This window comes from Takifugu flavidus, chromosome 12 (genome assembly GCF_003711565.1).
Source record: "Takifugu flavidus isolate HTHZ2018 chromosome 12, ASM371156v2, whole genome shotgun sequence".
Classification (NCBI taxonomy): domain Eukaryota; kingdom Metazoa; phylum Chordata; class Actinopteri; order Tetraodontiformes; family Tetraodontidae; genus Takifugu; species Takifugu flavidus.
In genome coordinates this window covers 5753360-5780112 of record NC_079531.1, presented here as the reverse complement: position 1 = coordinate 5780112, position 26753 = coordinate 5753360, and the positions used below count along the sequence as shown (strand labels likewise).

Genomic DNA, 26753 nt, shown 5'->3' with positions numbered 1-26753 from the left:
GAATCTGGAGGCTGTGTTTGTCTGACAGTCCAACAGGAAGCAGAGCTCACAGCATCTCCACATCAAAGTTTAGAAAAATGGGAGGCCGGTCATCAAGCGGAGCCGAGGCAGGCGTGTGGAGTCTGTCGGCCCGTCAGAGGCAGCCATGTGAGCAGAGGGCTGGGAGCCTGAAGACAGACAGCTTAACAGCTGAAGATTTCACCACACCCGCTTTCCTGAACTTCTCTCATCCCTCCTGATTTGCAGCTTTTAGAATTCCAATTTATCCTCGGCTTTGAAGGCAGGAAAAAAAAAACCTGCGAGAAGCAGAAGATTCATAAGAAATAGATGATTTTCATGAGGTGCGAGGCTGGTTTCTCTCCTTGCAGTCGCAGCAGAAGCTCCGTTTTAATCCAGCTCAGGCCTCCGGTGGATGAATCCCTGAAAGGTTGTTGGCTCGTTTTGAAGCCAGATCTGATTTTCTCCATCAGCGTCTTCTTTCCAAATCAACATTTCAAATACACCTTCAACAACTTCAGGAATACCTTTTTCCTCCTGACGTTTCAGTGATACTAGACGAGGGTCGGTGGGGTCATGTTTCATTTTTGGATACAAGCTATGCGTTTAGCTTGATGCTAACTAGTGTCCATCCTTTTTACTAATATCATTTTTATGCTAATGGACTCAAACTTATTTTTAAAATCTCCTTAAAGGGAAACAAAGTTGAGTCTATGAATCTTTGTTTATTCAGCGATCTAATTGGGTGATAATTAGCATCTCGCTGGCTCCGTCCCCAGGTAGAGCCTCTCTGCATGGGAAGGCCTCCCTCCAGATCGACCCGGTGCGCTCCGAGGACCAGGGCTGGTATGAGTGCAGGGTCCTGATGCTGGAACAGCAGTTCGACACCTTCCACAACGGCAGCTGGGTGCACCTCACAGTCAACGGTGAGTCACCGGTCCACAGCGTGCGCCCTCTGAGTCACTTCGTGGGTGTGTGGAGGGGGAAAAACAAATCTACGTCATGACATTTTGTGGGTGGCACAGAGATGCTAAAGAAGTGCGAGTGAACCGTGTGTGTGACCTGTGACGGGCTGTTGGCCTCTCCAGGGTGCAATGTTAATGCTAGCCAGGCCAAAAGAAGTGATCTTAAAGGCCTTTAAAATCCCAGTGGCTGGTGAGTGCCGCGGTCTTGGGAGAGAAAAATGAAGACAAGTCAAAACATGAAGCGTTCAGAGCCGTTCGGTCCCACCAGAGCATCGACTCACTGGTCTTAAGGGGATTTCTTGCTGCAATGAGTGACGGAGCCGCTTAAGATCCATTCTGAAGCTTCCAATGACAGGCTGGTGTGGTTGGGGGGATGTTGACCGCGTCCTGTTTAAGGTGGCGTCAACCTTTAGGAACGCCCCAGCGGGTTGGAGTCTCAACCCTGCAGCAAAACGCTGAAGAGGCATTATTGTTCTCACCTTTTCACCAGCCCGATATCTGTTTGATGTCCTTGATCAGACATTATGTAAAATACACAACATTGTGGCTTCAGCTTTGATTTCTTACAAATTTGACAGCAACTTAAAGAGGGATCTTCTAACCTTCTTCCGTAAAAATGAGCTTTTGTTCTCGTCACTCACAAATCCATCCTGTTCCAAACCCATCAACGTCTTTAACATGTGTGTTTGTCCGTGTGTGAATAATTGTCACTCGTGTGTGAAAACTGGCGCACGCGGACTCGGCTGCGTTCGCTGGCGTGCGTGTCGAGAAACACTAAAGTGTGTTCTGAAATATCTCCTGTCACCTGCACACTTGGAGTTCATGTATCTGTATGTGTGTGTGTGTGTGTGTGTGTGTGTCATTACTACATAATGAGCATCAAAATCCTCATTCTACTCACGAAATGGGGCCGTTGGGGCTGGTCCTCAAAAGTTCAAAGGACTGTTGAAGACATTTTTAAAGTCAAGAGTTGGGTTTAGGTTAGGGTTGGGCGTTAGTCGGGATGTAACGGTTAGGATAAGAACCTGGGGAATGTATTTTGTCTATGGAAGTCCACACAAAGATAGCAGTGTGTGAATGTGTGTGTGTATGTGTGAGAGAGAGCGAGAATGTGTGTTTGTGTGTGTGTGTGTAGCCGGCTCATCAGTATTCCCTCTCAACTCCTGCTGCCCATCCCGCCGCTACTCTCTGTCAGGTCTTTAAATGCAAACTGAGCTCTTTATGTAGCATAACTAATAATAACCCCAAATGTCACACACTGTATGTATTTTGCATATTAAGTGCTTGGATCCAGCTGCAGAGATACAATAAGCCGACATTGTGCTGCAGCCACGGCTGTTTTGTTGGTACAGTTATTTATGCCGCTTCCATTTGGATGTGAAGCCGCTCATTCATCAAACAACCACAGGCAGCGGTTGTCTCTGTCTCTTTCTATTCCAGAATGGGAATTTCTATCGAGACTTTATGCTACTGTTGTCCTCTAAATGGCTGTCTGTGAGGGAAGCAGGTGCCATTTTCATTTGGCCCCCCACGCAGACACTGAGGGCACCCATTTTCTTTGGCTGCTGCTATTTGCATACACTCTTCCTTTGAGTTCCTGTCTGCTGGCCCCAACTTCCTGCCAAACGGACAGGGGATTCATGCCCACTCGGTGGCAGGTGTCAGATGGCAAAGCCTTGCGTTTGAAGAAGACACTAAGGCCCCTCTCTCTCTCTCTGTCTCCCCGCACCCCTCCCCTCCTCCGTCTGTCCGTCTCTCTTCTCTTCGCTTTCCACCCATCAGCACGCTTCCATAGATCAAATGAAATGCACCAGGCCGGCAGCCTTGCTTTTTTTGGGTGGAGGGGTGGGGCGGACATTAGCCAAACAACAAAACTAAAGTGTCCAACCCAACCTTTGGGTGACCCGTTTGTCCTCCAGTCCCCCCCTGTGGCTGCGAGACAAGTGACATCCTCTGGACGGTGCAGATTTAGGTAGTAAACGGACTCTGTTCTCGCCCTTCCTTCCTCAAAATGCTCACGGTCGGCTCGAAAGGGACGTTGGCGGCGTTTTATTTCAAATGTGGCACATCTGCATTAGCGCGCTGCTCAGATCTGCCCGCAGCCCGTCTGACACGCAGGGGTCACGGGAGACGATCATAAACGAGGGTCCTTGACGGATCGCTGTTGACAACTGCGCCGCAGCGCTCCAGATCAGCAGACATGCAGTCAACAGAACAAAAGCAAAGGAAAAACAAATTGGGAATGCGAGAGATCGGTCCGGACGCATGGCAGGGAAAATCACTCCTTCGCTCGCTCAGATCCCAACATAATGGGCAAAAGATTACTCCGGAGCGGGCAAAGTGTTGCAATATTAGCATAGCGAGGCTATAATATGCAGCGGAACGCAACACAATGCAACAACAGTGTTTTTATTCCCTTTTCCTGCTCCCCACCTTCGCTCCTCATGGAATGATGGGGAATAAAGAACAAACTCGTCACTTTGTTTCAGCCTCGAAAACAAAGCAAAATGCCGACGCTCCGTGCGGCTCCAGTTTTCCAAGAGCACAAGTTGAATGAAAATGAAACGTCACGCTCCGACTCATCATCGTGCGTGCGTGTGTGCGTGCGCTGCGGTAGAGGAAGAGCAACATTGGAACTGGGCTCCACGCTCTTCTTTAACCGCGTCCAGAGGTGGGGGGGCGTGTTTTTGCCCAGGTTTCACCACCTTGAAAGGCCTCCCAGGTTGATGCCCCCTGCTGTTGCCCCACCTTTACACTTAAATTGCCAAAAAACGGCTGCAGTTTCCAAACATAATCTCTGTTTATAATCTAGACGCCCGATCCTGGCGACCGCAGTGATGCATTGTCCTCAGCCGAATGCAGCTGGTGGCACATGGACCCCATAAATCTGAGAGGCATAAACCTGTCGCGCTGTTTATTAGCGCCCCCCATTAATCTACTGTATCGTATCATGTAATGAGCATCAGAAAGCAAGAGGGTAGACGGGACAGGCAGCTGTCTAAATCTGCTAAATGGGCGTTTTATTTATGCCGCGGCCGCACGCTGGGGTGCAGCCGTGGCGGCACGCTGGAGCAGGAGCGGGGCCACGATTTATGACTAAAATATTCTGTCGAGAGGCCGAACGCAGCTGAGGAAAGTGCAGTTTATCGGCCCGCAGCAAGATGAAGGATCGGTGGAGGCGGAGCGGTGTCACAGGGTAGTTTGTCTCTCCTCATCTCATCATGCAACAACCTTAATGTGTCCATATGGTGGGTTTTTTTGTGTGTGTGTACTACACACGCATCACGGTTGAGATGCGCCGTGAGCGACAAAGCTGAGGATTTCTGTCCTGAAAAGATAAAACCAGCCTGCTGAGTTATGGGTGCTGGAATTGAAAACATTCAATCTTGAATGAAAATGAACATTATAAGACCTTCATTGGTTCCTCAACTGTGGGTACACAAGTACCGGTTTGTGAACGTCTTGGAAGTACTTCCAAGTACGCAAGGACGCGGAGCAGTTCTCGATAAAACGGGCGGGATGACGCCACCATCTCATCTCACTGCTGCTGTCGCTGCCTGCGGTCAGATGTATAGTGGGATGTATAGTGTGACTAGCTTTCCCTCGTCCACACACGTCCCATCTGTTGACCAGAGCAAGTACACTTGGAGCGTAATTGGCACGTTACGTACTTAGAATCGGAATGGTACTTGGCTGATTGACGGCGTTTCACACCCTGACAGAAGAGGTAAAGCTCCAGAGCGAGCGTTTACGATGGCTACAGAAAAAAATCAAATGAAACTCATCATGGTGCTAGCACGCGGACGCTAACAAGCTGTATAATGTGTTTACTGAACTAGCTGAGCGTGACGTTGTTTCACGCACAGATTAAAATCACAGCTTTTGAATCATCGCTGTTAAAATGTCAACTGTCCCCCACTCTCACTCTCTCCACAGCCCCACCTTCATTTACAGCGACGCCGCCGCAGTATGTGGAGGCGAAGGAAGGGGGAAGCACTCTGCTTAGCTGCTCTGCCCAGGGAAACCCCAAACCAATGATCAGCTGGCTCAGAGAGGGGGAGGAGCTTGTAACCAACGCAAAGTACACGGTGAGGATGACAGCAGCCGGGTGGGTTTGATTATCCTGATTATTCCTGTTACAGCCTCTCGCCGGGCCTCATTTCAGCATGACAAACATCAACAGTAAACACAATAGGAGTGACAGGTTTGTGGTGTGATTTGCACGGAATCAATGACAGTCAACTCAACCCACAATTACACATGACTCAGTAACTTCAGGAGCTCCGGGAGCCTCGATTCCACGCCCGCATCGAGGAGCGCTTGTCAAAATACTGTTCGGAATTCTGAATATGCAGGCGCTGACAGGCGAGCGGATTCCGCAGGAGCGTCTGGCTGGGGCCTCCTCGTCCGCTTATTGTGTGTTTTTCTTCCATTTTGCCTTCCAGTTGCCTCTTTTTAACACCATTTCCTCCATAAATGATTAGACAACATTGTGATGCATTATTAATCCCCCCTCTTCTGTATCAATATTACATGAGTCCTAATATGGATGTTACCCTCCAGCTGCAAATCGCCAGCGAGAGCTGCTATGCTAGCTTCACGCTGACGTTCAGGCGTTTACGAGCGGTGCGTGTGATCTGTGAACCTTAAACTTTGCGGAGCCTCTTCCCACAGCGGGAGGTGTGTGTGTGTGTCAGTGAGCGTATGTTTGCTCGCACACTTTCGGGATCCACAGTAACGTCACGGAAAAAGGAAGGAATGTGACATGCTTGGAGGGGGGGTGACAGCGGGGGAAGAAGCGCCGTCTCCTCCGCCTCCTCGCTTTGCTTTATTGCTTTATTTATTTGCGCGGGAATAAAAAGCAGCCATAAAACAAGGGTGTTAAAGGCAGTTATGCAGGACAGGAGAGGAGCCTGGGCGGGAATGCCGAGTTTTTGCCCTTAAGTGCCGTTAAATGGCGACCACAGACTGTATGCGGGTAGGGAGAGCTGTCTGCTGACTCACAGCTCAGCATCGCAGCACAAAAGCAGCAGAGATGAACTCTGTCTCGCCTCGTCCGCACCTTTTCACTTCTTTCTCTCTTTTTTAAATTAACCCTGCGCTACCTCCTCTTCTGCCGTTTGGATTTAGCCCCGGGTTTAGGTGTTCAGGTGATGCTGGAGTTGGCGCTCATGCTAACAGGTTTTTATCCCCGACACCGTGACAGACTGCAGAGATCGGGGGAGAAATAAAGATAAAACCAGGAGGAAAACACAATAGCGCGACGGGGGAGTGAATCACTGGGAGCTGGCGAAGCAAATTTCCAGCTTTATGTTGCGATGGAACCTACAATCAATGAGAGCAATAAATGGTTCAGACTGTGCAAACATTTTATTCCCTAAAAACCAAGTTACCTGCGAGCCTCTGAGTGTTGACGCAGCACCCTGGTTCCTTCACCTCCGGAGGCTCTCTGCGGTGAGGCTGGGATTTGCTTTGCTTGCTGTCTGTGGATTTCACCGCTCTGCATTTATCAATCCGCCAAAAGATCCCTCGGTGATAAATCGGCTAATGTCTCACTCAGAGCCTTTTATTTTTGCAGCAAACAGGAAGTGAGAGCCCCCCAGACGCGCTTTGGAAAACCCTCCCGACGCCGATTCGTTCACGTCCTCCTCCGCTGAGCCTCACGTTCTGTCTCTCCAGGTCCACGATGGCAGCCTGACCATCCTCGGCATCACCAGAGATGACAGAGGGGCGTACACGTGCCGGGCCTACAGTGACCAGGGGGAGGTGCTCCACACGACCCGCTTGCTAGTCCAAGGTACTGTGATCTCTCCGACGTCGTGCTGCGTTCCCCCTGCAGCCGGAGGCCGCGTGAGCGTCTTTAAAGCGATGCACGTTCATTATTTATAGGCAGAGGCAGCGTTTTAAAACGAGCCGTGCGGGTCTCTGGTGTGCTGATGTATGTAACATACCTCCCGAGTCAGTATCTGCCAGTCAATAGCTCAGTCTGGGGCCGCGCTCCGTGCGCATGTGTGTGTACGACAGGAGCGGTGTGTGAGAACGTGGCTGTCTGTCTCCGGTCCATTAACCAGGCTTTCTGCTAGACACAGATCAGATAAATGGATGTGATGCCAGCCTGCAGCTCTCTCAGACTCCTGACACTGCAGAGGCTTAACAGTTCGCGTTCAACGAGGAGGCGAGCCAATCGCGTCCGCACTTTTATTCACGCCGGACAAAAACGCACGTCGTCAGAAAAGGAGCAGTCGACCCCCCCCGAACGCCAGCAGGTTCCTGCAGTTGCCGGGGCTGAAAAGCATCGCAAAGCGAGTTCCTCTGCAGAGTTCCTGGAACCATAAACATAGATAACGTGGTGAGCTTCACACCAAGAAGGTTCTGGGATTCGATCCCTGCTCAAGCATCTTCTCCCGCACTCCAAAAACATGCACGCTGGCTTGATTGGAGCCTCTAAAATGCCCCGAATGGTGGTTAAACTGGTGTTTATGAGTAGTAATAACCAGCAGATGTCTTCGGGGTCGTGATTCTGCCCCTAATTGCTCTGTGAGATGCTCGCGCAGCGCCGTCAGCAGTCCCACCTGATGTGTTAAGCCGAGAACGCCCGGCGGGGCCGGATCTGGACCCGCTCATGAAAGACAGCTTACCCTTTATGGCTTCTGCTGGTTTTCGTCCAGAGTTCGGAGCAAAGCAGGAGTTCTGGGAGCGAACGATGCGAGGCATGCGTAAACTCTGGGGCGGTTGACGGCGAACGCCGCCTGCTCGGTGCGTTTTACCAGACGCAGTGATAGATTGTAAATAATACACAGCGTGTGTTCTTTCTCTCCGCGTTCTGTGGGGGGAGGGGGGGAAAAATGCTGACAAACCCCAAAATGGAAGCAGAGAACATGAAGGAAACAAATCAGAGACTATTTTAAGTAGATGTAAAGTGAAGGGAGCCAAAATCACATTAAAAGCCTGTTGACAGGAATGAGTTCGGGAAGAAATTGAATAGATCAAAGAGATTTTGGGAGCTTTATATTGTCAAGCACATCACCCCGACATGGAAATGCTGGAAAAGAGAAGTCTGGGGCTCGAAGATCACATGACTGGCTCAGGGTAGTAAAATTAGCTTAGTCGCCCATTGAAAATCTAGTTTTTTGCACAATGTTGTTCATACTGGGACCTTTAAAATACCATTCCAGTTATGTTTGTTCAGGTAATTGAGGGGTGTTTTAATATTTTAGCAATCCTGTATTTGTCTCGCGTTAGCACCTAGCTTCGGTTAGCTTATCGAATAGGCCGTTTCCCATATATCTCCTTCTAGATGGTTTTGAAATGATTCTCAATGGAGCTTAATCAATTTGTTAGGAGTGAACGGCCTCTACTCCATTTTAGTTCTTTTTAATCCCTTTGTGCTTTAAATGCTTGGCAGCTAAATTGCTGAAATTGTAACAAAGGAGACAGACTGTTGTTAATGAAAGCCAGCTTTTTTGTAACCATGTCTGCAAGTGTAACTTCCAGAGGTTCTCTGTGTTTCCCCTAGGGCCCCCATACATCGTGTCTCCACCAGAAAACGTCACTGTCAACATCTCCCAGAATGCACTCTTCACCTGCCAAGCGGAGGCGTATCCCGGCAACCTGACCTACACCTGGTTTTGGGAGGAGGATAACGTCTACTTTAAGAAGTAGTTATGAGCAGTTTACTGTGGCGCTGCAGCTGTAGCCGTGACACATATTAGCTTATTCCTGGGTTGATCGCAGGCACCGTGCACGGAGGGTCAATTAAATCAGCCTCATGGCGGGACGCAGCGAGCGCTGGTGGTCTCAGAGTTGTGACGCAGACACGCGTGTCCAGGTTGTATTTTTAGCGTGTGCTCCCAGGCTTGTCGGAGCCCTGAAGCCAGCAAGAACGAGCCTGGCGGGGCTTCTGTCTTGACAGTGCCTGTTAGCGTGCTCTGATGACGGTATCACGTGACTCAAGCCATGTGCCACCACGCGCCTCCTGCGGCGATGATCTGACACGCAGCCAGGGCCTCTGCAGACTCCCCAGAGCCTGGGAGGGTTTTTACGCTGAGCGAAGTGACAGACAGAACAAGTGAGGAGGAAGAAACAGTGAATGACTGTTAACTGAGAAAATGTACTGAGGAGCCAGTCGAGTCCTGGACAGCTTTCATGGAACGGAGCCAATTGGTGTTGTTTTCGCTGCGGGCAAAGCAAGGCAGTCTATATATCTTCCAGATATATTTCATTGAGTTGCTAAACAAGTGCTAGCATTGAGCTGGGCATTTGCTTTAGCGGTTTCATTGTTGTATCTTGCTTGTTCCTGGGCTACCATAACGGCAGCTATAATGATGCTAATCACAGTGCTAATAATAATAGTTCTGAGTGTATCGATCGCACTAAATGACTTTGATTGTGATAACCGACTGACGTCACAAGACATTGGTTCTTTGAATGAGGCGTTCAGTTTGAATGGTAGAATAATGACGGAGAACGTGCCTTTATTGGACTCTAATCCTCTCCGTTTATTAAATCCATAACAAATGATCGGGATGAAACACCAATAACTAAACGTTTAGCGTAATAATAGATTAAATCCCGTCATCTGTCGTCACGCTCCAGTGTTATTTTGATGAATCAGGGAATTCTGAAGAGAGGTGACGGGCGCTGCTGGTCAGCAGAGGTCTCGTTTCAAAGCGTCCCGGTGCCTCCTCGGTCCTCACGTCTGGTTCAGGCGAAGATCAAGGACGTACCAGAGGAGCGAGATGCACCCCGTGTGTGTGCTTTACGTCATCCTCGCAGAGCTTTTTGGCTCTCTGCTGCTCTCTTATGGCTTGTCGGTGTAATTCAGAGAGGAGAATGAAAACAGGCTGGACCTGTCATGTCGGTGTGTGTGTGTGCGTGTGTGTGTGTGTGACCTGTCGTCTGTGTCTCCCACTCGCAGCGACCTGAAGCTCCGAGTGCGCATCCTCATCGACGGCACCCTCATCATCTTCCGGGTCAAGCCAGAGGACGCCGGCAAGTACACCTGCACCCCGAGCAACAGCCTCGGCATCTCGCCCTCAGCGTCGGCCCACCTGACTGTTCAGTGTGAGTGTTGCCATAGCAACAAAGTGGAGGGGGAGGGGCAGGCGGTTTGGCGGAGCAGTTGTGCGAGGAGGACAGCAGCAGCAGCAGCAGTGTGGAGCCTGGCAGCGGCGCCCGGATGCTGCGAAGCTGAAATAACCTTCTTAAAATTTCAAGGTCACACGAGGCAGGCGGGGGCGCAGGAAGCCGCTCTGACCATTTTTTTTTTCAATTCTGGTTTTTAGCGAAACCAAACCTAATGTATCAGAGCCTCTGGCTCAGACGGGTAAATCAAACACTGACCTTCCCGTTCGGCAGCTCTGACCCCTCCCACTCTCGCTCATTTGCACCCAAATTCGCTGCTGGTCATTGATTACTGTGCTGTATTGTGAGGAAGTAAGGGGGGGGGGGGCTCAGCACTGCGGGCAATGATTTTCATCATCAAATGCACTCGAGCCGCATCATCTGAACCCTTTCCAAGCGTGTCGGAATCACTCCTGGTACGTCGACAGGACAGTACAGGAGGGAGTGGCGCCCCAGCACCAAGAGGAACTTCCTGTTGTGGTCGCGCGACGACACACATCAGGACCGCAAATGACAACTGTTCAAACAGAGGCGGCTTCATGAACGTGCGGCCTCAACATCTGCAAACGTGCTGCACAGCGGGTCATCGATTGGGTTGTGTTTGTTTGTTTTCTTTCCTTGGGCGGCAATAAATCCCACTGCGCTGCGATGTCGCACGCTATTCTGCAGCCTCTTCCTGCAGCGTCTGACAGAAAAGACAGAAAGAAAAGTGGCTCAAATCTCCAATTTTGCTCCCGCACGCCGCGTCGTTAGCGCTGACCTTTTCCTTCTTGTTCAGATCCTGCCAGAGTGATCAACATGCCCCCGGTCATCTACGTCCCACGGAAACTGCCAGGCATCATCCGCTGCCCGGTAGACGCCAACCCACCAGTGACATCGGTGAAATGGGAGAAAGATGGTTATCCTCTCAGAGTGGAGAAGGTCAGGCGTTTATGTAGCCGCGCTCCTCATTTGCAAGAGAACAAAAGAGACTGCTGCGCATTTAAAACGATGAAACGTTCGCTGTCCCGTACCTGAGGTAGCTCCGGCGAGCGCTAAGCTAATTTAAACCGGCTTTCAACATCGGCCGCCGACTATCAACGTTTGTATTTCGCAGGAGTGGTTTGATTTTAATCAAATGACCTTTCTGACGACCTTTTGAAAGCCCTCTTCAAACCTCCTTTGTGTGCTGAATGCAATCTGGAATCTGTTTCTGGGAATCTTCGACCATTTTAGCACTTCCGTGTTCTGATCATCGTCACCTTGGTGCCACTTTAATGCTGTGTTGCAGGATTGTTCTGTAAAAAAAAGCCCTGCAACCAGCACTTCTGACACCACCTTGTCCTTGTCCTGCAGTACCCTGGCTGGAGCCTGACGCCGGACGGAAGTATCCGGGTGGCGGAGGCAACCGAAGACTCCCTGGGCACCTACACCTGTGTGCCTTACAACGCCCTGGGTACCATGGGCATGTCCTCCCCAGCCACATTGGTGCTAAAGGTAGATTTGTCAATCATGTTTTCGTTTTCCGCGTATTTGGTTACGGACTAATGTGGCCGTCCCGCGCTGTTTCCGCAGGATCCCCCTTACTTTAATGTAAGGCCTGGGGGGGAATACCGTCAGGAGGCTGGGAGAGAGCTAGTTATTCCATGTGCTGCTTCTGGAGACCCGGATATACCAATCATCACCTGGAGGAAGGTGCGCAGCTGAACGCGGCGGCGTAGCGCGTGGAAATGACCGTTCGCCATAATCACTGTTGCTTCTGTGTCCACTGAAGGTGGGGAAGCCGAGCAAGAGTAAGCACAACGTCCTTCCCAGCGGCAGCTTGCAGTTTCTGTCCCTCAGCAAGGAGGACCACGGAGAATGGGAGTGTGTAGCCACCAACGTGGTCACAAGCATCACTGCCAGCACACGTATCCTAGTCATCGGTATAAAGAGATCTGCTCTACGCTCTGCACGATTCTCCCAGCCAAACGGAGCCGTCCGCGGTTATTTTCAGATGGTTTCCATCCCTCTTTTCTGTGCGGCCGTCGCTTTTTTTAAAACAGCTCACCTCTCGGCAGCGCACCCGTGGGCGTCATTAAAATTTCATTAGATCTAATCTGCAATGGTTTAATTTAAATCGTGAATTCCTACTTCAGTGGAGCATCCACCTGTCCGCTGGAGCACAATCAATGTACCAAGGACACCCCCCCTCCCCCCCGAAATCCATTAAATATAGCTCAGATAATGACAAGAATGTTAAACAAGGATATGAAAGTTTGGGTTGGGAAAGGTTAGCTGTAAGTTAAGACAAATTTATTCACGCAGCCTAGAGGGATGGTGCTCTACCATCTGTGTGAGGGGAGCCAGAGCCATGCGAAGCACCTGGGAAGAGGACAAGTAGGAGGACTACAAGAAGGGGAAATTCAAGCACCACACTGTGGGCAAAGAAGCTATTTGGGAAGTTGTGCAGGGAGGGTCTGAGGGATTATTGTGCCAGGATGGAGACTCAGAGGGGCCAGGCACAGTGGCAGCACTGGCTCACGACCTGGAGGGTCATGCGGTCATCGAAGGTACCTGAGAGTCAGGAGGGTCCAGGCTCCTGTTAGCAGGGTAAGCACGAGAGACTCTATCGGGTCCATGTGCACGGGGGATCACCGGAGGATCTGGAAAAGTTCCGTGAAGCAGATACTTGAGGGTGTTGAGCGCAGACAGGCTGGCTCGATTGGGTCACATTGGGTTAAAAGGTGCTGGGGTCTGCTAGAATGCTGACCTATTGCTGGACTAGATGCACCAGATGCTGTACAGGTCACAGGAGAGTGAGAAAAACGAGTCAGTCAATAGTGAAGAACACTGGAAGTTCCAGGGAGACTCGTAGCTGGAATCCTTCAGGGCATATCCACAGCCTTCACCACAGCCCTCGCTTGTCTGCACCCACATTTCACCTTTGGGGAGATCCAAGAAAAGTGCAGGTCTGCCCATTTTTTTTTCTGCAACTGATGCATATCTGCCCAAAAGTTGATGCTGGGGTTGCTCGCCGACTCTGGCCCCGGGGTTGCTCGCTGACTCTGGAGCAGGACAGAGATTGGCAGGCTGAGGGCTCACTGGCTGGAGGCGAGCAGGCGGGGGGGGGGGGGGGGCGTGGACGGATGGAAGCTGCCAGCCAACACTGGAGCTGACCCGAGTCCAGATGTGAACGACCGTTATTTATTTTGATTTATGCTTCTTTCCAAATTCAGCTACGACTCTTGGTGAACTCTGTGTTTCCTGATCTGCCCCAGTAGCTCATTGCTTCACTGTCTAAATAGCAGTTGTACAGTTGCACAGCTGGCAACGCTCAGCCGGGCCCCCAGCTGACAGGTGTCACTGGGTGGTGGAGGCAGCTGTGCTCCTCAGCCGACACGCTCCTTCCTCTTTTCCATCCCTGAGAGAAGCCACTGCCTGTTGGTCACGTGGCACAGCTGTGAGGTAGCTGCTGGTGGGGGTGGTGGTGGTGGTGGGGGGCATCGCCGATCTTAAATGCGCTCTTCCGACGGCCACGGCTTTAGCCAGCATCGCCGGGAACCATTAGGAATAAACTGAATGATGCTTCTTTGATCTGTGCTCAGTGAAACAGTTTCAGACAGAAGCAGTTATGTTTTGACACAAAGAGGTCATTTTAAAGAGCTTCATATGTGCGAGCAACTTAAAATTCTTACGCTTTTTCTCTCTTCAGGCACCAGCCCACATGCTCCCGGCAATATCCATGTACTGCCCTCAATGACCTCTGCTAATGTATCCTGGGAACCAGGTTATGATGGCGGCTTTGAACAGACGTTCTCTGTGTGGTACGGTCCAGTGTAAGTGCTCCTACTCAACTTTAAGTCAGCGGCATCGATCTGCGGATGCTCAACGCGGAGGTTATCAGCAACGTTTGGCGTGCGCTGCAGCATAGGCGGATTGAAAAGCAGATTTCAACGATAACACAAGACACCGAAAGTGAAGACGGGCTGTTTCTGAAGTGCAGGAGTGTGACAATTAAGCTAATGACAATGTAGCGCTACGCTATTAGCTACAATAGATAAGCCCAGCTGATGACAGCAAATGAAGTCATTTTGTACATTTTTAGAGACTCAAATTCAAATATTGTCTTTATCAGCTGCTCTGCTTTTCTGCTGTCAGGTCAAAGAGAACAGACTACGGTCCTCATGACTGGCATTCGATGCCAGTTTCTGGTGCTCAGACCTGGTTGGTGGTGCCAGGGCTGGAACCTGCAACAGAGTACCAGTTCAGCGTGTTGGCGCAAAACAAGCTGGGCACGGGCCCATTCAGCGAAGTTGTGACAGTCAACACGACAGGTGAGCACGTCATCAGAAGGGTTCTTTTTATTCCTCTTCGCAGCACTAAGGAGGCAAATAAAGCGAGACGCGACACCTGGAATTTTAAAAAACCGAGCACTAAACTGACACCTGATGGTACAAAATGTACTCAGTACTCAACATCAAATCAGGACTTAGATCTAGTCGGACGGGGCTCTCACTTTCACCGTCCACCGATACGCATTGTCCAACTGTGAAAAGGTTGTGTTTATAGTTCGGAGCGTTGAAAGATTACCTGTACAGAGGTTAAACGAGGTTAAATGACATTCTGGCCTAGCTCACACACCCTGAGAGCGTCTGCAAACAAAACAGAGTTTGGCTTCAGCTACGTTTCGTGTACATAAACTGTCACATCGTTGCCGTGTGATGGATTATTTGCAAATACCACTCATGGTTCAAAAAGGAAACTGTTTTCGTGTACCAAAAGTTCATCACCACATCTTGTAGTTAGCTTGCGGAGATTAGCATTTATCCGATTAGAGTGTGTTGTTCTTTTTTTATGAGCTCGTCCCCTTCAGGCTATGTCAGTGATAGTTAGGAGGCCCGTTTAATTTTTGAGTGAAATGTTTCTGGTGCTCAGGCTCTCCTCTAGGTACCCCAGAACCACTGGTGCTTCTTACTCCACCACGGTGCCTCACAGCCAATCGCACGCAGCACGGTGTTCTTCTCACATGGCTCCCCCCAGCGAACCACTCCTCGCCCATCGATCGATATATCATGGAGTTCCGCCTCGGGGAGAGGTGGGAGGTTCTGGATGATCTCATCCCATCTACCGAGACCGAGTACATCGCTCGAGACCTTGTTCAGGTCAGTCGTCGACACTTTTTTGGGGGAAAATAAAGCCGTGTGACTCCTCAGATTCTCCGTTTTTTTTCAATCCACAGGATTCCTGGTATGAGTTCCGAGTAATGGCTGTCATGGTCGACCTGATCAGTGAGAGCAGCAACGTAGTGGGAGTCTCCAGTACAGGTCAGTCGCTCTGCAAAAAGGAAAACAGAGTAGCTAAAAATCATAGCTGTCAGTCTCTCTGAACTCCCTCCGCTGCCACCGGCAGATCCCTTCCCACCAGCAGAGTTGCCTGACGAGGGGCTGGCGCGGCCTGTGGTGGCGGGCGTAGTTGCAACTATATGTTTCCTGGCAGCGGCCGTACTGTTCAGCACTCTAGCAGCTTGCTTCGTCAATAAGCAACATCGTCGCAAACTCAAGCGTAAACCAGGTAGGTCTTACTCTTTATCTCGCCACCTAGCAATGAGTCCAGTCTGACCATGGATGGATTCAGGAATGGGCCCAGTTAGCAAATAGATCCCTCGTGAGTGAGGTTATGTGGTCGTTGTGTGCTTGCGTTTCACTTTGGATGTCTCTCCAGTCAGGTATGGTCGGTTTGAGGCTTTTACACACAAGAGAGGCCCATCGTCTGATGTCCATCCGCGCGTTCAGCTCCTGATTTACATGTGGCGTTAGTAGAACAAATGCTAAATGTGCGTGTTTTGTCCTCTCAGATCCTCCCCTGTCTGTGACACACTTCAGGAAAAGCATCGAGTCACCGTAAGTCAACACCACAGCCCCTCCGCTGCGCCACACGTTAGCCGCCGTTAGCATCTTTTTAGGTGCTTCTGCACGCTTTAATAACTTTAATGCAACTGCAACGTGCAACAAAAGTAGCCGCCTGGCGAGAGGCTATAAGTTATATATGAATTGTAAAAAAAATGCAGCAGGTTATTTGTCCGCGCTTGCGTAAAGGTGTTAAAGTACATGCAAGGTGGCAGCCTTGAGCAGTTCATGGACAGATTAAGGAGAGTTCAAAGTAGCCGAATCAGCATTTTAAGCACATTACCCAGAGTGCCCAAGCAGCAGTACGTGTATTGATTTTTGATCCATCTGTATTGTGTAACCTTTAAACATTTTCTGCATGATTCTACATGTTAACGTGTTTGTGTAGCTGCACATTTAATGCACAGTATCCACCACATGTGTGTATTTGTCTGTCTGGAACTCTTGTGCACATGGACGACTGCATCTCAAGCTCAAAAGAGGCCCATTTTTGTGTGAATATCCTGTCAGTCCCATTGCATATATAAATTTCTATCTTTCTCTGGTTAGTCATCGGGATCAATCTAGTCAAGCAAAGAACATTTAGAACTTCCTGTGAGTGACATGGCCAAAGATAAACCAGGCCCATTTCATTTGTCTCCCACCGCAGGCCTCCTCTCACCCCCTTGCCGGGGGTAGAGCCCTGCTGGGACGATCCAGCCAGGAGCACTTTCTTGCCCCCGCCCGCCAGCCCCCTGTGAGTGCCTGCCTGCACCAATATTCAGTGCACCGCACTGGCTCGGCTGCATGGTTAATGCATCGGATAGAAACGATCCAGTAGACTGGCCTATTTGCATGCATAGACCTTCACTACGGGGATTAAACCGCTCCATTTTAGCTGCATGTACAGCACAAAAACTGTGTATCTGCATTCCCTCTAATGTGTGTCTAGCTGGTGTGTTCAGGGACCTGGTAAATGATGACATTTCTGCTCCTGGTGTGGGCAAATGAGGCCTGGTTTGACGTCATCAGCTTTCCTCATGTCACCATTTGGTGCCATGTATGGAAATTCAAGAAGATGTCCAGTCAATAGATGTGTGATATGGTTGTCACGGCTGCATTGTTCCCCTCTCATCCCACCATTTTGACTTTGATCATGACCTGCTGCCCAGTCAGGATGCTGTCGCTACTTTAAGCTAGAGCTGTTGTTTTGATTTAGCTCGTTTCAGCTGCCTTTCTTTGCTTTTTTCTGTCATGTTTTTAGTTGAACTGCGGTTCGCGTGGAGTAGCGTCGAGGTTTTTTTTTTGGCACTTTTTCCTCCTCCTCGTAAGAATTCAACCAGTGTCTGCGTTTTCCATCAGGTTGTCTTCGGGAAAGATAAGTCCAGAGAGTTCCCCGCCATCTCGTCCCCGCTCTCTGTCTTCAGAGGGTTCTCACGGACCGGGCCTCTACGTCAAGAAGCTGCCCAGTCCTCAGAAAGAACGAGAAAAAGAGCTCTCCTTCTACAAAAAAACCAAGCGTGCCATAGCCAGCAAGAAATACAGCGTCTCCAAGCATGAGGCAGAGGTCACCACACCTATAGAGCTGATAAGCCGCGGCCCCGATGGCCGGTTCGTCATGGAGAGCAGCCCGCCGCCCCGCCGCATCCAGGGCTTCCCCTTCGCCGAGGAGTCTGACATGTACCCAGAGTTTCGGCAGTCTGACGAGGAGAATGATTTTGATCCCGGGCCTCTGCCGCCCATCATGCCCACGCTGCGGCCCCAGCTTTCCCCAACGTCCTCCAGCCTGGAGTCAACGCAGCCCCCTACCTACAGCCCCCGCCTGCACAGGCCCATGGAAGGTATGAGCTTTGCAGAGGGCAGTGCACTTCACGCCTCAGGGCAGGCCCCGGCCTCCCGCTACAGGGGCTTCCCCCAGGGCCCCTTCTATGGGTATCTAGGCAGCCGCGCTGAATCAGGGATTCCGCCTCCGTTCTACATGCCTGAACTCAGCCCGCGTAGCTCCGCTCTGTCCTCACCTCCAGGAACCGCCGAGGGGCCTTTCGGTTACCCGTCCATCCCGGAGGAGAGTGGAGAGATGGAGCACCATCAGTACACCGCCTCTGGCCACTCGCTGTCACACTCGCAGAGCTCTCCTCCTCGCTCCCCTGAAAGTTGGCAGCCTCATGAGTTACCCTTCCTGGGCTTAGAGGGTCCAAGGTTCATATATCCACCTCACCATCCCTTACGACATCCCCAGGACCTCCCCGACCCGCCCCCATACCCTCCCCACAGCAGTCGCCTGCAACTGCCCCCAACAAGCCCAGGGCTCCTTCAGCTGGAGGTCCCTGTGGCTCCCCCAGGCAGAGACAGGCCCCTGGGGCCTCCGGTTAGGCGTTTAGCTATGCAACAGGCCCAGAGTCTCGGCCAGCTCAGACACACGGCCCACGGTGTGGGTGTACCAGTGTTGCCTTACCCTGACCCGGCAGCCCGTGCAGGGAGCCCAAGCACAGCCCCCAGCAGTAGCCCTCAATCCTGGCTCAGTCCGAGGGCGGGGCGCCGGGCAGACCCCAGCTTACCCCCACTAGTCCTGCAGCCCTCCCGCCTCTCTCCACTCTCCCAAAGCCCTCTCAGCACCCAGCCAGGCTCCCCAGATATTCTAGTGAGGCCCCCTCCGCGGCCCGGCATCCTCCGCACCTCTCGGTCTCTGGAGATGCCCGAGATCACCCTGCAGCCCTCGGCTACAGTCAGTTTCTCCCGAAGGTCCTCTCTGACCACTTCTCCCACTCAGGGAGCCAGGCAGCCCAGCCCCAGCTACCATGCCCACATGTCCTATGCCTCTACAGCAGCCAGTTACCCCTCCCAGTCCCCTTCTCCCCCTCCAGAGGGCAGGGATGTTTTCGGGCAGAGGCCATCCCAGAGAAGGACAGAGGAGGAGATGCTACCCTCAGAGCCCTCCCAGCTCCAGATATCAGCCTCAGGGTAGGTGATCCATTCCGGTAGAGAATAATCACATATTGATTTTAAGGGGAGACTTTACACTCTCCTCGTCTGTTCTCTATTCCAAATTTCCTCAGTATTTTTCCAGCTGTAATTTGATGTCTCCATTTAGCCATAATTAAGATGCATATTGATAATTAATATGCAGAAGGCATGTAATTGCATTTAGCACACACTGCATCAGCTCATAAAAGTGAGACGTTCCTAAACCTCAGTGGCAACTGAAGACTAAATTAAATCCTCATCCTACATGTTTGAGCCAGCTGAAGTAATCGTCACAAATGTCAGCAGGAAATCGCACCCAACATGGACGGTTTGAGCAATAACACCGCGATGTGTAATCAAATATGACCAGAGATATGACTGTACCACGTATATATGTTATTACCATGTAATACTTTCACCCGGAGCAACGTCCCGAAATGTCACCCGTCTTTTGTGCAACTATTAGTTTTTATGACTCAACCATTTCGCATGTAGTTGCAGAGTTGGAATAATAACAAAAAAAAAAACCATAAATAGTAAATAATCAATACAGTTCTTATAAATGCTAATATGCTATTAATAGCATGTGCTGTGCAGCCACTGTTCAAAAGAATTTGCAAATGTAGGAGTAAAGAGAGCCTTTTTTCCTCCGGGAAGACGGCTATAAAGTTCAAATGGAAATATAATGTTTTATAAAACACTAATCTAACCTTTCTAACAGCGTTATAGATATTTAGTGATAAATTAAGTCGTCAAACAAGGACGCCCCCTTTTAGCTTTTCTTATGCAAATCTTGTTAGCATCTTTTCACGATAGATCAGCAGCCCCTGGATACACATGATGAGACATTCAGCTGGATGTTTTACACATTTGCACCCAAAGATAAGCAGTGCTGAGACTCACACTCCCTTAGTGCCCCCCCAGTAGTTCTGTCTAGATGCCTGCGCCCCCTTTACACCCACCTCATAGCGCTAGAAGCTACAGTCCATTCAGTAGCCAAAGCCACAATGCAGGGACTGTCACTGGCCTGAAAGGGAAGGTAGCTTATAGGGCTGCTGCTTTATAGCGGGTAAGGGTCTTACGTGATTTGTTTTTGATTGATCTCAGCTATCTGGGCAGCGTTGTGACCCGGTCCCCTACGCCGCAATAGGTAAGGGTCGGACCCATGTCTGAGCGGGGAGGGGTCAGCAGGGGGAGGGCTCTAATCACTCTCTCCTTTAAAGGGGAATCGCTTTGGGTCGTGCCTCTGTGCTGGATTCAAGTGCAGTACAATAATGGTAAAAATGAGCCGCAGGACACATTCTGTCACCTGTGAGGCGGCTGCGGCCACAGGCTGCAGTCGGTATGCTCGTGAGAAAACAGGAGGAGTGGGTTTGGACTGCGGAGAAGCATTTGTGGACTGTTTGAGAAAAAAAAACAACAAAAAAAAACAAACCAAGAAAACAAAAACAACAAACCAGCTTGAATCAATAGAGGACGCACAAGAAAGATAGACTGGAGTATTCCCCTTTAAAGTTTTGTTCCATGTGCAAAATGCCATGCATGCATTCTCTAAACTTCTCTCTACAACCAAACAAATAATAACAATCCTCAGACTAAATTCTCTGTTACATTTGTCGTCCTAAGTGCTTTCGTTTTCCGCTGTCATGTGACTGTTTTTAATGGCCATTTCCTCTTCCTGTCATGTGACCTGTTCTTTAACGGCCATTTCCTCTTCCTGCCATCTCCTCCCGTCAGCATGGTGAAGCCTCTGTACGCAGTGTTCATGTTTATGAAAGTGTGCTGTACAGTGTACATGTCTATTGGAAATGTAGCTAAGGCCTCTAACAGTTTGTCATCATGAAAATGTTTCTTTTTGTGTCCAGGACTGATTATAGTCGAAACTTTGTCCCCCTCTCTCTGCTAACGACTCTCAATCTCTCTCTCCACAGCGGCGAGACAGTGATGGACAGCGTCTCTAAAGCGTTCTGTTCCTAAACCTTTTTTAGACATGCGTTCGACAGGACAATTTGACTCAATGACGCATTAAGTCAAGTTCCACAGCAGCGCGTATTCGGTTCTTTGAAAAGAAAATACCCACTCTGAGCCTCGCGAATGTGAACCAAAATGTTTAATTTTATTGCCTCTAGTTATGAGAGATGGACAACAAAAGCAGAGTATTCGCTACGAGGTAACGCCATCTCTGAGACAGTGCAGATTAACTTTACATGATTTTATTTTCTATGATTACAAATGGATTTTTTTCTAATTTTTTTTTCATTTTGTGGAGCATGGGTTGCTCATGAAATGAACTTAGTTTCTTCAGAGTTAGCTAAATTATATCTACATCAAATCTTTTTTGTGAGGAAGCTAAGGATAGCTGCACTTGCATTTATTCCCTTCTCAAATCTGGGATTCCTTTAACGGTACCGCATATTTCACGTGGTTCTTTTTACGCTTATACACTTGTGAGTTTTCAAAACTTGAATTTGATTTTAATAACAAAGAGAACGGTGATGGTTTTAAGATGTATAAAGAAAATATTAATGCTGCAAGTGTAGCTGTTGTTGACTTCCGTCGCTTAAAAACACATTAGCATTTGCGGTTTGCTTTCATATTAGCTTGCGCACATCATGCATTTCCTGTTTGGCACTGTTGAAGACTGTTGGTGTTTTCAGACTTAAAAGTGCCTCTTCGACAGCAGTAGATATTATTTTCTTTTTTTTGAGTTCTGTACGACAAAGAGAAGAGCGTTGCTCACGTTTCTGAAGCAGTCACTATTTAAAGACCCGAGCCGAATGAGCGCGAAACTAGCTCGAAATGTGGTATTTTTAGCACAGTTGCTGAGAAGACGCGCTCAAACATGGCGTCTAAGGGTGTTGTCCAGTGATTTTCATGCTTTTAACTGCGATAAAATCGAAGCAGCCCTGGGTCTTTAATTTGATGATTGTTTAAGAAATTTAACAGCCCAAAATTCACCACTTCCACCTGAAGAAAAACTCCTTTTTTACTTTCTTTCCCCCCTTTTTTGTGTCTAACCTGTGCCATCCATCAACGCAGATAGAAAGCGGACATTTTGTTTCTCATCTTAGTGAAAGGACTCTGACTAGAAGTGCAGGAGCTCATCACGTCATTCTGTAGCATCGATCGGAATTAGCAATGCTACTGCTATCTTCGCTAAATTAACGCGGGACAACCTATGCTGTGCTGTGTCTCTTCTTCTCCAGGGAACCTCTAGGTGCGTCTAGCGATCCTGCCGGGTCTGAGAGCTTACCAGCACTGTTACAACACTGTATCACGAAAGCGAAGGGAGTGGCCGCCAACAACAATAACAACACAACCTCCGGGCGGGGAACAGGTTCGTCTCACTCTTAACGAGAGGACGCAGATCATTTGATCGATGTATGTGGTCGGTGTGTTACTTTGTGCCCCCCCCCCCCCCTCCCCTGATAGGTGCGTGCCCCTCTCAGACCCAGCAGCTATCCCAGACACCCCCAGAGGGAGAGGATCTCAGCCTCCACAGGAAGAGGAAACGGCAGAACAAGAAGAACCCCTATCTCTATTTGACCTCCCTCCTGCAGCGCAGGCAGTCCGAGGAGGACCAGACAGGCATCCTGGCCAGTGCAGACTCCGAGGGCCCCAATTACGGCACCCTCCGCTGACCCGCGTGCCTGCCAAGCCATTGGACTCGACTCAATAAAAGAACCGACCTCCCTCCCCCCCCTCGAAGAACACCCGACCTCAGCCTCCGCCGCTCCCTGCAGCCCTCGCCGCCTCACCTGTGTGAGGGGGGGGAGCGGGGGAAGGGGGAACCAGAACGACCTGAGGTCGGAGACCGCACCTGCAGACAAGAACAATGGCTTTTCTAAGTTGCTTGTCTCCGAGGAACCTGACTTCGTTCTACAGATATATAATGTACATACATAGTAAAACAAGGGAAATACGCTTCCTCCAACAGTAATAACAGATGTGTTGGTTGAGTACGTCACAACACGCTAAAGAATTTTTCACTCACTGATCATAGAGGGGTTCATATCTTTAGGTTTTTCAGCGATACAGTGTACTGTGAAACCTGGTGCGTCCTCGGACAGGGAAGAATCTACCTTTCCTACAACACACATAGTGTCAGTCTTTAAACACAGGGTTCTTACCACAAAATATACCTCAGAGTAAATGCAGAGTTGCTGTAATTTTTGTGGTATACTGTACGCACTTGACCTTTTTACATACGAAGCATATAAGGATTTCAGCGGTTCCGTTCGCGCACGCCACACATCCAAAACAGTCGGCTCGATGTTTGACCGCATCTAGGCTTTTAATTACCAGTCGCGCCTGCCGTTTTGCGAAGGCTTTTGCCGGCCACCAGGGGGCGGCGCTCAGCCCGGTTTTAGCGCCCGCGAGGAGCTTAGCCTCCGCGGGGAAGTGGGAGCTTCTGAAGGGGGGTTTGGAAGAAAAGGGCGGGGAAACCGAGGAAGAGTTCGATAGTATTTGGCGATGGAGGAGACATCCGTGAGGTGCGGCACGTCTTGGGGTGCCTTTTTTTTCCTTCTCAACTTATTTCTAGCGTTAAAAACAAAGGCCTTTTTTTTCGCCTTCTCATATTTGTGTGTTCTTGAGGGAGTTTGAGGCTCCAACATGTTTTTGTTTTTTTTACTTTCTCTGCCAAGGATGCTACAGAATACATCAAGGTCTTTAGTCATGCTTATATGCTTATAACGGGCTATTTTCAGACATTACAGTCACAGAAAACCCGTACGAATAATTACAAGTAACTATACCGTCAGTGGAAAAGAAGCACTATACTGTATGTGAGAGTTTGTATGTAGAAAGAACAATAGGACGTTTTAGTAGCGGGAAACATAAATAATTTACAGAGAGAAGTGATGAGGAATCTTCAAACGCCGGCCACCCCGACTGTTCAACTGTACAATACTTGCTAGCTACTTCTCTGTGTTCCGACTTTCGACACTAACCGATAATGAATGTATGTTTTGCTGTACAGGAAATGAATGTCCCAATGTCGCAGTACATTGAATGACCCCCAACGCGCGACCCGTACCAAGCAGCCAACCAAGGTCCCACGCGGCCCTAAATCTTCTCATTAGGGCCCCCTTCGTTCAGACAGCTACAGCAACCCCCCCCCCCCCACATTCCGTCGAGACAGGTCAGTCACATGGGACATCTCCGCCAGCCACCAACCAATCAGAGGCTCAGCCCGCAAACGAACGCGCCGGCCCCGGCGTTACCGCGAGAACGCGATGATTGTCTGAAAAGTGCACGCTTTAGGGCGATCGGCATCATGTAAGATAAAACGAACGGGGAAAAAAAGCTCTATATTTGTTATGTACTGTACATGTATTGTATTTGTAAAGATAAAATCGACCCGTGTTTTACAGGAAGACGTTCTTGTACGATGAAAAATAACGAACAAACAACAAAAAAAAAAACACTTAAGAAAAAAAATAAACGGGAAGGACCCAGGAAAAACAAATTAGATTCTATATAAAAGTATTTGCTTACAGTATGGCTTTAAGTGGATAATAATGTTTCTAAAACATTTTTGAGGTGCCTCATTTGTCATACTTTAGCAGACATTATTTTATCTAAGAAAAGAAAACCTTAATGTTACCATATAATGTATAATTGCCATAGCCCGCTGGCTGCACAAGTAGTATTTTCTCTTATGTATAGTACGTGAATGCCCATTGGATAAAGCTTTAGAAGCAGAAATGTGTCGCCCTCCATAATAATAATAATAATAATGATACTAATGATAATATTTCCGGAACAAAGTAAATACTGTATTGCGCCCGTTCATGAGCACACGTGTAGATTCACTCCAGACCGTTCGCCTTCCGACGTCCAAAGCAAATAACCCGAAGGAGAGTGTCGGTTATTTTCTTTGGTTTCCAAGAGAGTCGCAGACATGCTATAGTCATGTAATATACGTGCTGTGGAGGAACTTGTGTTTACAGTACATTAGCTGGGTACAGACGTGTGTTAGGGCATAGTTGCTTTGAACAAAATGACTTGGTGCTATGTTTAACTTTGTGGTGCTGTAGAATAGAAGTCAAAAGACCCCCCCCCCCCCCATTTTGCGTTTCCTGTTTCCGCCACTCCTTTCCACCGTACGTTTGAGCAACTAAGCTAGCTCTGGTAGACGCTAGAGGTCCGTATCATAACAGTATCATGATGTGACGACAGTGATAGACAATACTGGAAAAATAGTAGTATAACCTCAAATGCTAGAGACTTGTGACCTTCAAGTGAACTCTAAGATGACCTGTTTTTTCTATAGTGTGTTTGCAACGTCTGTCCGTGCTTCCAAGGTACCCTCTCTGAAGTATAATTGTCATGTCACGGAGAATATTAACCCGGCCCGAAAGAGGAGAAGCATTTCTATTCGCGACCGCCGCAGGACACACGGGAGGGGAAACCTGAGGGCGTCAGTCCTTTTCTTTTCTTCTTCTACGCACTTCTTCTCCGCAGATCTTTGGTTGACAGCACTGTTTTTCAAAGCACACTCCCGCCGTCATCTCGCCATCACCACACCTCCGACTAGTACTGTACAGTATAGCCACGAGCGAGCATCATCGGACCGCACTTGTGTTTGGGTTTTTTAGCCGATTTTCCTGGTAGAGAGCTCCTGGGACATCCTCTCGGAGGGGTTTCTTTTGGGGGGGGGTGGTTTGCCGATGGATGCCATCTTCCGGGCTCTTTTTTCTTTTTGCGTGTTCAGCAGAAACATGTACAGTGTCTAAGAGGGCTGCTTTGGATGTACTGTTAGCAATTTTCTTTCCTTCTGCTTACAGCTTTTAGTGCATCACTAGGTGCTGGTAGGATGATACTTGGAAACTGATTTCTTTTGTTTTTCTTTCGTTATTGTATTAATCTTGCATGTAGAGACAATACAGGAAAAAAACAACAACACCTATTTAGAAATCATTCATGGACATCCAAGCTGGTTGTTATCGGACAGAAAATAGAAATATGTAGTATTTTCTATATTCTCCGTTATTTTTAATTTTTTTTCATGTGTACCAGCACTGAAGAGCTAGAATGTATTATTATCGTAGGCTACAATAAGCACTACATCGTTGACTGTTTTAGCTAATGCTCATACTTAAACAAACCAAGTAGTGCTTCAAAAGAGAAGAGAACTTACAACATTTCATTTCTGTTCATCTACTGAACTCTGTGCTGTACATCACATGTTTACATTCTGTATTATCTTGTTTATTCTGTCATGTTTTGTTTTTTTACACATTTGCCTCCTTTTTGTTGCATTCGACAGCGTCCATGTGTAAATATTTCAAAGCAGATGCATTTTTTTTTAGCTCATTTTCGACAATAACCTGATGTTTGTTTTCAGTCTTATTTTATGTCAGCGCATCAGGTATTAAGCTTCACTTAACTTTTTTTTGTGAGCAATTAACTCATACTGTATGGTGCTGTACCAAAGCCTTATGTATAATATTTGTATTACTTTTCTCTCATTTGCCACTGCTGTCCGGTGATCCGTCACCATCCGAGATCATTTCTTACTCCACGGATCTCTCATTTCCTCAACGAGCAAAGAGAAACCTGGACGAAACGCGACGCTTCAAAGCATCCCAGACGGGAACGCAGTCACCATCTGCAGCCATTCGAAGGGAAAAATTTAAAATAAAACAGAAAACAAAAACAAGGCGCGGGTCTGCGACTCCGAGCGCGACCTGTGCTCAGCCTGTGAGAATATGAGAGCAGTGTCATATTCATGTCACCATATCATTTCCAACGCTTAGTCCCATATGAAAATTTCCTCTCAAATTTTTGTATTTTGATATAATAAAAAAATACAAAAGAGGCCTTTTTCCCCTCCAGTGTGTCTTCTGTGATG

At 48.8% G+C, this 26753-nt stretch overlaps 1 protein-coding gene across 6 annotated transcripts in view; it reads left to right on the top strand.

The window, feature by feature from the left end:
- The window catches only part of igsf9ba (immunoglobulin superfamily, member 9Ba), a 36308-nt gene extending 9588 nt beyond the window's left edge, over positions 1–26720 (top strand). For 2 of the 6 annotated variants that reach the window (XM_057049452.1, XM_057049457.1), the window contains 19 exons: positions 777–923; positions 4899–5050; positions 6642–6759; positions 8479–8620; positions 9880–10025; positions 10864–11006; positions 11421–11561; positions 11640–11759; positions 11839–11989; positions 13759–13882; positions 14205–14380; positions 14982–15208; positions 15286–15370; positions 15456–15617; positions 15901–15946; positions 16602–16688; positions 17294–18892; positions 22102–22232; positions 22328–26720. In XM_057049452.1, coding sequence (XP_056905432.1) covers positions 777–923; positions 4899–5050; positions 6642–6759; positions 8479–8620; positions 9880–10025; positions 10864–11006; positions 11421–11561; positions 11640–11759; positions 11839–11989; positions 13759–13882; positions 14205–14380; positions 14982–15208; positions 15286–15370; positions 15456–15617; positions 15901–15946; positions 16602–16688; positions 17294–18892; positions 22102–22232; positions 22328–22536 — 4106 coding nt within the window. In that variant the 3' untranslated portion in view covers positions 22537–26720. Of the gene's footprint in view, positions 1–776; positions 924–4898; positions 5051–6641; positions 6760–8478; positions 8621–9879; positions 10026–10863; positions 11007–11420; positions 11562–11639; positions 11760–11838; positions 11990–13758; positions 13883–14204; positions 14381–14981; positions 15209–15285; positions 15371–15455; positions 15618–15900; positions 15947–16601; positions 16689–17293; positions 18893–20002; positions 20046–22101; positions 22239–22327 lie in introns of those variants that run through there. The other 4 variants (XM_057049454.1, XM_057049453.1, XM_057049456.1 and 1 more) reach the window with 4 other exon arrangements.
- Positions 26721–26753: the final 33 nt, after the last annotated feature.